Below are 12,339 nucleotides of genomic sequence, written 5' to 3' on the forward strand. Positions count from 1 at the left end.
AGTCAGTCAGAGAAAGAAAAATATCATACGACTTCACTCATATGTGGAATTTAAGAAACAAAACAGATGAACATAGGGGAAGGGAAAGAAAAATAAGAACAGAGAGGGAGGCAAAGCCTAAGAGACTCCTAAATAGAGAAAACAAATGGAGGATTGCTGGAGGGGTGTTGGGTTGGGGATGGGCATTAAGGAGGGCACTAGTTGGGATGAGCACTGGGTGTTATATGTAAGTGATGAATCACTAAATTCTACTCCTGAAACCATTATATGCTACGTGTTAACTAACTTGGACTTAAATAAAATTTCAAAAAATTGTTTCAAAGAACTAACTTTTGGCTTTGTTGATCCTACTGCTTATTCGCTTTCTATTTCACTTAAATTTGTTCTTGTTTAGGTAGGTGGCCCAGTTGGTTAAGTACTGGACTCTTGGTTTCAGCCAAGTCATGATCTCATGGTTTTGTGAATTCAAGCCCCACACTGGGCTCTGTGCTGGCAGTGCAGAGCCTGCTTGGGATTCTCTGTCTTTCTCTCTCTTTACTCCTTCCCTGCTTGCGCTGTCTCTGTCTCTGTCTCTCTCTGAAAAAAAAAAAAAAAACCACAATTTAAATTTGTTCTTGTTTTTATTATTTCCTTCCCATTTCTTTGGGTTTAATTTGCTATTATAATTTTGGGGAGACACCCACGTAGTAGATTTTCAGACTATTTATCTTCTAACATGTAAATATAAGTTGGTACATTTTCTTCTAAGCTTGGCTTTAGCTGCATCCTACAAGCTTTGATGTACCATTTTAAAATGATCATTCATGGGGTGCCGGGGTGCTCAGTCAGTTGAGTGTCCAACTTTGGCTCAGGTCATGACCTTGAGATTCATGAGTTTGAGTCCAGCAACAGGCTCTGTGTTGATACCTCAGAGTCTGGAGCCTCGGATTCTGTGTGTGTGTCTCTCTCTGCCCCTACCTCCCCCCCATCAAAAATAATAAACATTAAAAAAAATTTTTTTTAATATTCATTCACGGGGCACCTGGTGGCTAAGTTGGTTGAGTGTCCAGCTCTTGATTTCAGCTCAGATCATGATCCCAGAGTCATGGAACTGAGCCCCAAATTGGGACTCAGCGTGGAGCCTTCTTAAGGCTCGCTCCCTCTCTCTCTCCCTCTGCCCATCTCCCCTGCTTGCACCCTCTCTAAAAAAAAAGATAATAAAAGATTATCATCCATATAGAGTAAATAAGGCATGGAGATGAAAACTATAGCATAGGGAATATAATCAGTAATACTGATATTGTGATAACATTGTATGGTGACAGATGGTGGTGACTTATCATGATGAGCACTGAGTAACATGCAAAACTGTTGAATCACTATGCTATACACCTAAAACTAATATAGCCCCATGTACCAATTATACTTCAATTACTTTTTAAAATGATCATTATTTTCTATTTTCTCATTTCCATTATGATTTCTTTGGTTCATGAGTTTAATAATGAACTGCTGAATTTCCAAATATTTGGGTAGTTGCTAGTTATATTTTTGTTGTTGGTTTCTATATTAAGCCCAGTAGGTTCAAACTCTATATGCGTTTAGTCTTTTGAAAAAAAAATTAAAGATGTATTTTTGTTTATTTATGGAGGCTGCACGCTCAAGTAGGGGAGGGGCAGGGAGAGAGGGAGAGAGAAACAATCCCAAGCAGGCTCGGTGCTTTGCGTGGAGCCCAACATGGGACTTGACCTCACAGACCACAAGACGCCACCTGAGCCAAAATCGAGACTTGGATGCTTAACCGACGGAGCCACTCAATCACCCCAGTCCTTTGAAATTTTTTGATAATTGCTTTATGATTCAGCACATGGACAATTTTGATGTTTAATGTGCACTTTTAAAAGAAAATACATTTTGCAAGTGCTGGCTGTAGTGTTATATATAACTCAATTAGACACAGTTTGTTAATTGCTCGATTCTTCTATATCTTTACTGTTTGGGTCTAGCTGCTTTTTAAGTTTTTGAGAGAAAAAATGTTAAAGTCTCCTACATGTTTGTTATTGTATCTGTTTTTCTTTTAGTCTTATAAAATTTTGCTTAGTATTTTGAGGCTAAACCATTCGTGTGTACAGATTTTAAATAGTATCTCTTGGATGGACTTTTAAATGTTCACTATGAAATGTCCTTTTTTCCTTTCTTTCTATTAATGCTTCTCACCTTCTCTGATATTAGTAAATCCACACCACCTTTCTTGTGCGTAAAATATATCTTTATCCATCCTTATATTGTCAATCTTTTTGTACCCTTACTTTTAAGGTTATCTCATATAAGCAGCATTTAGTTGGTTTTTGTTCTTATTCAAAGTCTGAAGGTCCTTCTCTTTTAATTGGGGTACCTGGTCCATTTACATATCATGTAATTGTTGTTGCTTTTCATTCCTTCTTGCATTTCTCTGCTTCCATATGAGTGTCATTTTCTTCTGATTAAAAATTCCTTTGGTGTAGATCTTCTGGTGATGGAATTATCATTATCTGATAGTGAATTACCAGTTTTCATCTGAGAATTTCATTTTATCTTCATTTTTTTTAAGTTTATTTATTTATTTTTAAGAGAGAGAGAGGGAGGGAGGGAGGAGAGGGCGTGATTGGGGGGTTGCAGAGAGAATCCCAAGCAGGCTCAATGCTCAGCGTAGAGCCTGACACAGGGCTTGATCTCACGACCGCGAGATCATGACTTGAGCCCATACCAACAGCTGAATGCTTAACGGACTGAGCCACCCAGGCATCCCAACTTATTGTTGAAATTTTTGAAGAATATTTTCACTGGGTTTAGAATTCTAGATTGAAAGTTACTATCTTTCATCACTTTGAAGCTTCCAAGTATTTGCTAGCTTCAAACATTTCCATTAGAAGGTGGTGGGTCTTTTTTCTCCAGATGCTTTAAGTTTGGGTTTCTCCCACCTTTTCTTTGGTTTAGAACAGAATTTTACTATAATATGCCTGGGTATGATTTTCTTTTATTTTACTCTGCTTAGGGTTGTTAGTGTTTTACTCTATGGCTTGATGTCTTCATTACTTTTTGGTCACTGTCATCCACTAAGTTTTTCAACCCTGCTGCTGCCCCCATGCTCTCTCTCCTCCCTTTCTGGGATTTCAATTACACAATAGACCTGCTTACTAGGTCCCATATTTTTAAATGCCACTTTCTGTATTTTTTCTTCTCTTTTCCCTTTGTGTTTTAGTTTGGATCATTTCTACTGACCTCCCTGTAAGTATTATCTTCATCTGTGTCTAATTTGCTGATAAGCCCTTCCATTGAGTAATTTCAGTTCTAGAATTTTAATTTCTTGTAGATTCCTATGCTTCAGGTTATCTAGTTATAATACGGCCATAACTGGAAATCTGCCTAATACATGTATGTTTCTAATGCTTGGTTTTGAGATACTAGACTTATAAGAGTTGTAAAAAATAATCCAGAGAATTCCCATATGGTCTTCACTCAGCTTCTCCTTATGTTAACATTTTCATAACAAGAGAACTATGATCAAATCTAAGAAATTAAGCTTGCTACAATATATTAACTAAAGTAAGAATCTATGTAAACTTTTCCAATTTGTCCACTAACTTTCTTTTTCCATTGCTGGATCAAATCCAAAACCTGAAATTCCATTAGGTTCCCATGTCTTTTTAATCTCCTAGGATCTGTGACAGTTCCTTAGTCTTTCCTTGTTGTCCATGACCTTAAGCATTTTAGAGAGCACTGGTCAGTTATTCTGCGCAATGTCCTTCTAGAATGGTCTTCAGTTGGGTTGGTCTGATGTTTACTCATGATTACATTGAGGTTATGCATTATTTACAAGAATATCATACAAGTGATGTGCCCTTCTCAGTATGTCATATTGGAGGTATATGATACGTATTAGCAGTGATGTTAAAATTAATCATTTGGTCAAAGTCCTATCTGCCATGATTTGCCATGGCACAGTTACTATTTTTCCTTTGTAATTACAAGGTATTTGGGGAGAGACTATGCAATCATCTGTTTCTGCTAAAACTTTTACCCCCAATTTTATCATCTATTGGTATATCCTGCCTGCAGATTTTATCAGTGTGATATTTAATGGTAACTTTTTTATTTCTTTCATTCTTTCTACGTATTAATTAGAATTATTCTGAGCCACTTGGCTGGCTCAGTTGGTGGAGCCTGCGACTCTTGATCTCGGGGCTGTGAGTTTAAGTCTCACACTGGGTATGGAGATTACTTTAAAATTTCAAAAATGTTTTAAACTAACTTAGAATCCTTCCATAACAAAGAGTCATCCCTTCTCCTCCATTTATTTATTCAGATGTTTACTTATTCAGTATGAATTCATGGACTTTATTTTATTCTTTGGGTTACAATCTGAATACCATTATCATTTATTTTGTTGTTTGAAACGTTTCAACTTTGGCCATTGAGAGCTCTGTGTCCTTTTGACATGCCCCCTCTTCCTGCCCCTCTTTTTCTTTCTCTCATCACTTCCTTACACTTTATGGCACCACAAGATGTTCTAGGTTCACATATTTCCCCTGTCTCAGCCCTGGAATTAACTAATTTACCAAGGTGCCCTAGTGCCTTTTATTGGAGAATGGTACTTAGAAACCAAGATGTGGACACTAGGTGTGCTAAGTGCTGCTAGGATGCCACTATTTCTGTTCTTCTCGGTAGCTGCAACTAGGAAATACATGTAAGTGTACTAACTTATGCATTCACACACATCTATATTTATTCTTGTATGTATCCACCTGTATGTGTAATACGTAAACACATTTCGAAACCACAAATCCATTATTTGTATCTCTGACTACAACCCAGCACCCAAGAGCTGATTCCAGCAGTCCCTTTCCTTATTTGCAACTTCTTTCTGCAACAGTGGAAAACCTAATTCTCATCCATATATTTTTAAAATTTAAGATGTTTCATCAATATAAAGTTTGTGAAAAACTTATAACCATAAATTCTTCTCTGAAATGTACTAATTATGTATGATTCTTTGTGTACCATGGGTGGCTTCTTCCAGCCACATGTACTCAATTTTACACAGTCATATTATGTTGTACTTTAACTTTTAACATTATTATACATATACATCCCCATATATTTAAACATTTTTTCATCCTTAGCAACCTTCTTTTTTAAATTCATTAATTGTGAGAAAGAGGGAGAGAGAGAGAGAGAGAGAGAGAGAGAGAGAGGCAGCATGAGTGGGGGATGGGCAGAGAGAAGGGGAGACAGAGAATCCCAAGCAGGCTCTGCGCTGTCAGCACAGAGCCTGACGCAGGGCTCGAACTCATGAGAACATGACCTGAGCCGAAATCAAGGGTCGGATGCTTAACCAACTAAGCCACCCAGGCACCCTGCAATGTTCTAAAGGAATAAATACCTTACTAATCCACTTGTGGGCTGTTATTCACTAACTTATCAAAACCCCTTATAAGTTATTTTCTCTCTCCCCTGCACACATACACACTTGGCTTTTTTTTTTTTTTTTTTAGTAAAATATGACACCTTTCATTTGTTCTTGATTTATCAGGGGTAGGCAAGGCCAAGAGGTAGACCCATATTTGAGTATTTATGTAATTTAGTCCACACATATTTACTGAGGAACTACTATCTGCTGAGCACTGAAAATAAAATAACGCAAGCCTAGAAATAATTCCTGCCCTTGTTGGGCTTACAGTCTAGTGGGAAAGATAAATATAAAATTGTGCCACCAAAGAGCAAATGGTGGGAAAAGGGCCTGCAATCAGGACATTTAATCCAGTCGGGAAAGGTCAGGGTGACTTTCCAGAGAAGTGACAACTCAGCAATAGGAAAGGGATGAGCCCTAGAGGACCAGGCAAAGGCAGAAGGGAGGACTGGTCCATGGCAGTCTGTGACCACCTTATCTACAGGCTTCCACAGATGGCACCTTCCAGTCCTGCATATAAGGGTCTGTCACACGGCCCTGAGCAGTTCGTTCTCTGCCCTATTCCACCCCCCCAACTGAAATTATTTTTACCCCCTTTCTTGGAGTCTTTGCCAACTTCTGCAACTGTCTTTGAAATCTGATGACCAGACACAGAGGTCCAAAAGAGAATATATCACTGTTATATTTAAGGAATTAAAAAAAAACATTGCTTTAACATTTAACACATAAGACTGACATGTTTGCCCGCTTTTGCCCTGGGTGCTTGAGAGCTCATAAAGAATAATGGACTGCTCTTTAAACTGTAAAGTACAATACACATGTGTGTGAAAGAACTTGCCACGATTAGGCCTGGCAGTCTTTGCATCTGGTGAACAGAGTTGGCGGCTACTAAGCTTGGTCTCAGTCTGATTCCCTAGAATGGTGGAGGCTAGAATGAAAATGAAGGAGGCTAGGGAAAAGGAATCAGGAGAGTCCCTATAACTACTCTCAGAGGGATCATTGTATATGCTGTTAAGTGAAACAAGCAAGGTGCAGAGGACAGTAAGAAGGAGAGGGGGTTCAAATACATCCATATATTTGCTTATGATTCCAAAAAGAAACAATGGAAGAACCCAAACTAATGAAAATAGTTACTTGTCGGGTAAGGAGAGCATAAGGAAGAGGGGAAAGGAGCATGAAGTGAAAGAAAGTTTCTTTTTATTTTATTTTTTTTAATTTGTTTAATGTTTTTATTTATTTTTGAGACAAAGAGAGACAGAGCATGAGCAGGGGAGGGGCAGAGAGAGGGGGAGACACAGAATCTGAAGCAGGCTCCGGGCTCTGAGCTGTCAGCACAGAGCCCGACGCGGGGCTCGAACTCACAGACTGTGAGATCACGACCTAAGCTGAAGTCAGACGCTCAACCGACTGAGCCACCTAGGCGCTCCAGAAAGTTTCTTTTTAAATAGAGAATCACAGCCAATAAATGCAGAAGGAGTAACAGAATTAGAAATGACCATGTTATAACCCTTAATTTTGTTTAAAAAAAAAATGGATCTAGGTAATAATCATCTAAGGCTTCTAAAGCCACTACAAGAAAGGTTGATAAAAACTTCATAAATGACGGTTCAGGCTCGCCGCACCCAAAACCATTCTTTCCTGGTAATAGGAAAAGCAGATACATGCCTCCTGATGGGATATAATAAGAAATACATAGCACCACCAAAGTATTATTCTTGCCAAGAAAAGAAAAAAAACTGAACGTGAATCTAATCAAATGTCTACATCGAACTATAAGTTTATAGAAATAGGAACAAAGGAACGTGTTTCGTGTCACCACAATGATACAATCAGCCAAACCCAGGATTTACGAATCCTGGGCCTTTTTAAATAAATAAAGGGCCTTTTTAAAAAGTGGGCTGAGGGGCTTCTGGTCCAAGACCACAACGTGGGAAGACCCAGAACTCACCCCTTCCACAGACGCTCTAACCCTCCACCTATTTGCAGTGAAATTCCTCCTGAAGAAGGGCCAACTGAACAGCTGCTCCGCGACAGGAGACAGAGAGACCACACAGAGAACGGCAAGGGAGATGGGGAACAGTCACAGCGGGAACCCCTACCCCCAATGCCGCAAACTGCAGCAGGGAGGGAGGACATTGAAGGCGCAGTTAAAAAAAAAAAAAGCGGTAGTTGAACAGGGCAACTAGAATATAAAGGATCCAGCCTTAGGACTCTGCCGGACAGAGGGAGCCGCTGAAACTCTCCGGCGGGCGAGCCCTGCGGTTAGCACCCCTCCTCCAGCCGAATTACACAGCCAAGAGCAGGGTCTGGGCACCAGAGCTGGCCTGCCACCTCCCCTAGCACATATGAGCCCCCGCTATCCCACCACCGCGGCCCCAACACACTGCATATTGAGACACCCCTGGTCAGCGCTCACTGCGACTCCAGCCATCACAAATGCAAAGCACCCCGGAACACCCCAGGCTGCCACCACCACTGTGACAGAGTTGCCGGGTCACCCCCGGCACAAAGCACCCTGGCACCCCCCGGCCCATGCCCACCTCAGCTCCAGCCGCCCCACCAGGGTGTTCCTGTGCAGAGTATCCTAGGAAACTCGAGCCCATGCCACGCCTCAGCTCCAGCCGCCTCGCAGGGGTGCCCCTTCCTGGGCCACCCAGGGTCTCCCGGTCCGTGCCTGCTTCAGCTCCAGATGCCCCCGAGGGCACTCCTGTGCAGACGCCCTGGGACATCTCAGCTGTACCCACTTCACCTTTAGCCGTGCTGCCAGGGTGGCCTCTGCACAGAGAGTTCCAGGACCACCCCAGACGGCCCCGACTTCAGCTCCGGCCATCTCCGCAGGACAGTTCCAGCATGGAGTACCCCGGAACCCCCTGCCCATGACGGCCACAGCTCTGACCAGCCAGCCTGTGAGAAGGTGGGGAAGGGACAGTAAAATATCTTCCAGACTGAGAAGGCGCTTTGTGACCAGAAAACAAAGCAGGTGAACCCGCGCAATTTATAGAGTTTTATCCAGGGTAACTTACTGACGGGGGGAACCCGGGGGCCAACGATTCAGGCAGCTGCTACGTGGCTACTTTCCACAACGTCTGCACCTTACTCCACAGATTTTATAAAGCGAAGGGGTGTGCAAAAGGGCACTGTAGTGAGATCAAAGGGTTCACGTGCACTTCAAAGGGTCTGCATACACCTAACTGATAGCTGGCCTTTAATTAGATCTCATGGTGCCACCTGAGGCACCTGAGGACTGGGGCGCCTGGGTGGCTCGGTGGGTTGAGCACCCGACTCTTGATTTTGGCTCAGGTCAAAATCCTGAGGGTGGTGGGATTGAGCCCCACGTCGGGCTCTGCACTGAGCATAGAGCCTGCTGAAGATATTCTCTCTCTCTCTCTCTCTCTCTCTCTCTCTCTCTCTCTCTCTCTCTTTCCCTCTGCCCCTCTCCTCCACTTGCTCTCTCTGTCTTTAAAATTAAAGGAAAGCAGAGGTGGGGGGAAGGAAGGAAAAAGACTATGTTATCTCTAACAGATCTCTAACAGAAGCAAGCTTCCCTCCATCCCAGCCTTGGTGGGCATTTCTAACGTGTATATATTAATCTCCAGGGGGCTTGGAACACGTAGCCCCAAGAGCGGTCACCTGACGAACGTGAACACGATGGAGGGCCAAATATGACGCCAGCATTGCCAGCCTTCCTGCACTCGACAGTCGCCAGGCGCACGCCGTCTACACAGAGGACAACCATACACAAGATTATCCCTTCAAGTTTAGAAGCAGCTGTTCCACCTAAGTCACACAAACGCAGAAAGTCAAGCAAAATGAGACAGGAATACGTGCCAAAGAAAGAAAAAGACAAAGCCTCAGAAAAAGAACTAAATGAAACCGCGATAAACAGTGTATCTGATAAAAAGCTCAAAGTAATGGCCATAAAGATGCTCACCAGGCTGGAGAGGAGGGTGGAGAAACTCAGTGAAAACTTCAACCCAGAGAAAGAAAATATAAAAAGAAACCAGAATTGAAGAATACAATAACCGAAGTGAAAAATGCACTGGGGAGAACCAAAAGCAGATTGGAAGATACAGAGGAATGGTTAGCAATCTGGAAGACAGGGTAATGGAGAGCAACCACGCTGAACAGCAAAAAGGAAAAAAAAAGATACAGGAGAGCAGGTTAAGGGATCCCTCAGACAACATCTAGTGAACAAATATTCACATTACAGGGGTCCCAGAAAGAGAAGAGAAAAGGGGGCAGAAAATTTACTTGAAGATATAATAGCTGAAAATATCCCAGACTGGGGAAAGAAAGAGACATCCAGGTTCAGGAAGCACAGAGAGTTCCAAACAAGACGAACCCGAGGAGGTCCACGCCATGGCATGTAATGACTAAAATGTCTAAGATTAAAAATAAAGACTGAATTTTAAAAGCAACAAGAGAGAAGCAACCGGTCACTACAAAGGAAACCCCATAAGCCTATCAGCTGATTTTTCAGCAGAAACTTTTCAGGCCAGAAGGGAGTGGCATGACACATTCAAAATGTTGAAAGTTAAAAACGTACAACAAAGACTATCCTACCCAGCAAGGCTATCATTCAGAATTGAAGGAGAGAGAAAAAGCTTCCCAGAAAAACAAAAGTGAAAGGAGTTCATCACCACCAAATAGTCCTCAGAAGGAATATGAAAGGGACTTCTTTAAGCGGAGAAAAAGTCATAATTAGAAATAAAATTACGAGAGGAAAAAAATTTAGGAGTAAGAGTAAGCAAACAGTACAGGTAGTGGAGTCATCACTTATAAAGCTTGTATGAAGTTGAAAAGACAAAAGAAGTAAAATCAATTATATCTAAAAAATTAGCTAAGGACTCACAAAATAAAAAGATGTTAAATATGGTAACATATATAAAATGTGGAGGGGAGAGTAAAAATGAAGTTCTTTTACAATGTATTCAAACTTAAGCGACCATCAACTTAATATTGACTGCTATATACTTAGGATGTTATACATGAACCTCCGGTTAACCACAAATCAAAAATCTTTTATGATACACAAAAAAACGAAGAGAAAGAAAGCCAAGCATAACATGGAAGAAAACAATCACAAGGAAAGATAGCAAGAGAAGAAAAGAACAGAAAAGAGCTACAAAATAACCAGAAAACAATTAACAAAATGACAGTAAATTCAGACTTATCAATAATTACTTTAAATGTAAATGGTCTAAATGCTCCAATCAAAAGACACAGGGTGACAAATAGATAAAAAAAAAATAACACCCCTCTCTATGCTGCCTACAAGAGACTCACTTCAGATCTGAAGACACATACACACTGAAAGTTAAGGAAGGGAAAAATATATTCTGTGCAAATGGAAGCAAGAAAAAAAAAAAGCCAGGGTAGCAATACTTATATCAGGAAAAACAGACCTTAAAACAAAGACTGTAACAAGAGACAAAGAAGGGCATTACATAACGATAAAGGGATCAATATAATAAGAGGATATAACTATTGTAAATATCTATATACCCAATATTGGGGCATCTAAATATACAAAGCAAATATTAACAGAAATAAAGGGAGAAATTGACAGTAATATGATAACAGTAGAGGACTTTTTAAAAATGTTTATTTATTTTGAGAGAGAGAACACAAGCAGGGGAGCGGCAGAGAGAGAGAGGGGGACACAGAATCCGAAGCAGACTCCAGGCTCTGAGCTGTCAGCACAGAGCCCCACGCAGGGCTCGAACTCACAAGCTGTGAGATCATGACCTGAGTCAAAGTCAGATGCTTAACTTACTGAGTCACCCAGGAGCCCCAGAATACACATTCTTTTCAAATGCACAGGGAACATACTCCAGGATAGAGCCCATGTTAAGCCACAAAACAACTCTCAATAAATTTGAGAAGAGTAAAGTCATATTAAGCATCTTTTCCAACCATGACAGTACGGAACTAGAAATCAATTACAAGAAAAAAGCTAGAAAAAACACAAACACGTGGAGGCTAAATAACATGCTAGTAAACAACCAATGGGACGATGAAGAAATCAAAGAGGAAATAAAAGAAATAGACTGAGACAAATGAAAATGAAAACACAATGGTCCAAATCTTTGGGATGCAGTGAAAGTGGTTCTAAGAGGGAAACATACAGCGATACAGGCGTACCTCAAGAAATAAGGAAAAGCTTACCATAGTCTTCTCCCTAATTTTGTATATGGTTTTAAAATTCCATGAACCACTTTAAAAAAATAAGGAAGCTGATGAAGGAAGAGCTGTAAGGAAATAAGATTTTTGTTTTAAGTAGGCTCTATGGCCAGCATGGAACCCAACACAGGGCTTTGAACTCACAACCCTGAGATCAAGACATGAGCTGAGATCAAGAGTCAGAAGCTTAACGTGCTGAGCCACCCAGGTGCCCCAAGAAATAAGATTTTTACCTCATAAACTGGCCCAACTTCATAATCTGTGAAAAATCCGACTGATGGTTTAGCAAGAAACACTGGAGTATCAGCACAACTGTGGGAGGGCAAAAGAGGGGAGAAAAGCTGTTAATTTCATCCATGTGCTTCATGTAAAATAAATACACCCAAACCGGGGCGCCTGGGTGCCTCAGTCGGTAGAGCACCCGACTTCGGCTCAGGTCATGATCTCACGGTTCTTGGGTTCAAGCCCCGCATCGGGCTCTGTGCTGACAGATCAGAGCTGGAGCCTGCTTCAGATTCTGTCTCCCTCTCTCTCTGCCCCTCCCCTGCCCGTGCTCTGCCTCTCTGTCTCTCAAAAACAAATAAACGTTAAAAAAAAATTATTTTTTAAATAAATATACCCAAACCATCAGAGATATTCACAAGATGTCATTTACTGGACTTTGTTCCTGTTGTTGAAGCAGGTTACAAAATAATTTCACCCCACGATAGAATCTTTGTGAAGATACG

The 12,339-nt window shown here is 41.2% G+C and overlaps 1 protein-coding gene across 2 annotated transcripts in view; it reads right to left on the bottom strand.

The window, feature by feature from the left end:
* DLEC1 (DLEC1 cilia and flagella associated protein) overlaps positions 1 to 12,339 on the bottom strand; it is a 90,913-nt gene that overhangs the window by 50,201 nt on the left and 28,373 nt on the right. For both annotated transcript variants that reach the window (XM_042954850.1, XM_042954849.1), the window contains exon 6: positions 11,845 to 11,923. In XM_042954850.1, coding sequence (XP_042810784.1) covers positions 11,845 to 11,923 — 79 coding nt within the window. The remainder of the gene's footprint in view (positions 1 to 11,844; positions 11,924 to 12,339) is intronic.

Source organism: Panthera leo, chromosome C2 (genome assembly GCF_018350215.1).
Source record: "Panthera leo isolate Ple1 chromosome C2, P.leo_Ple1_pat1.1, whole genome shotgun sequence".
Lineage (NCBI taxonomy): Eukaryota > Metazoa > Chordata > Mammalia > Carnivora > Felidae > Panthera > Panthera leo.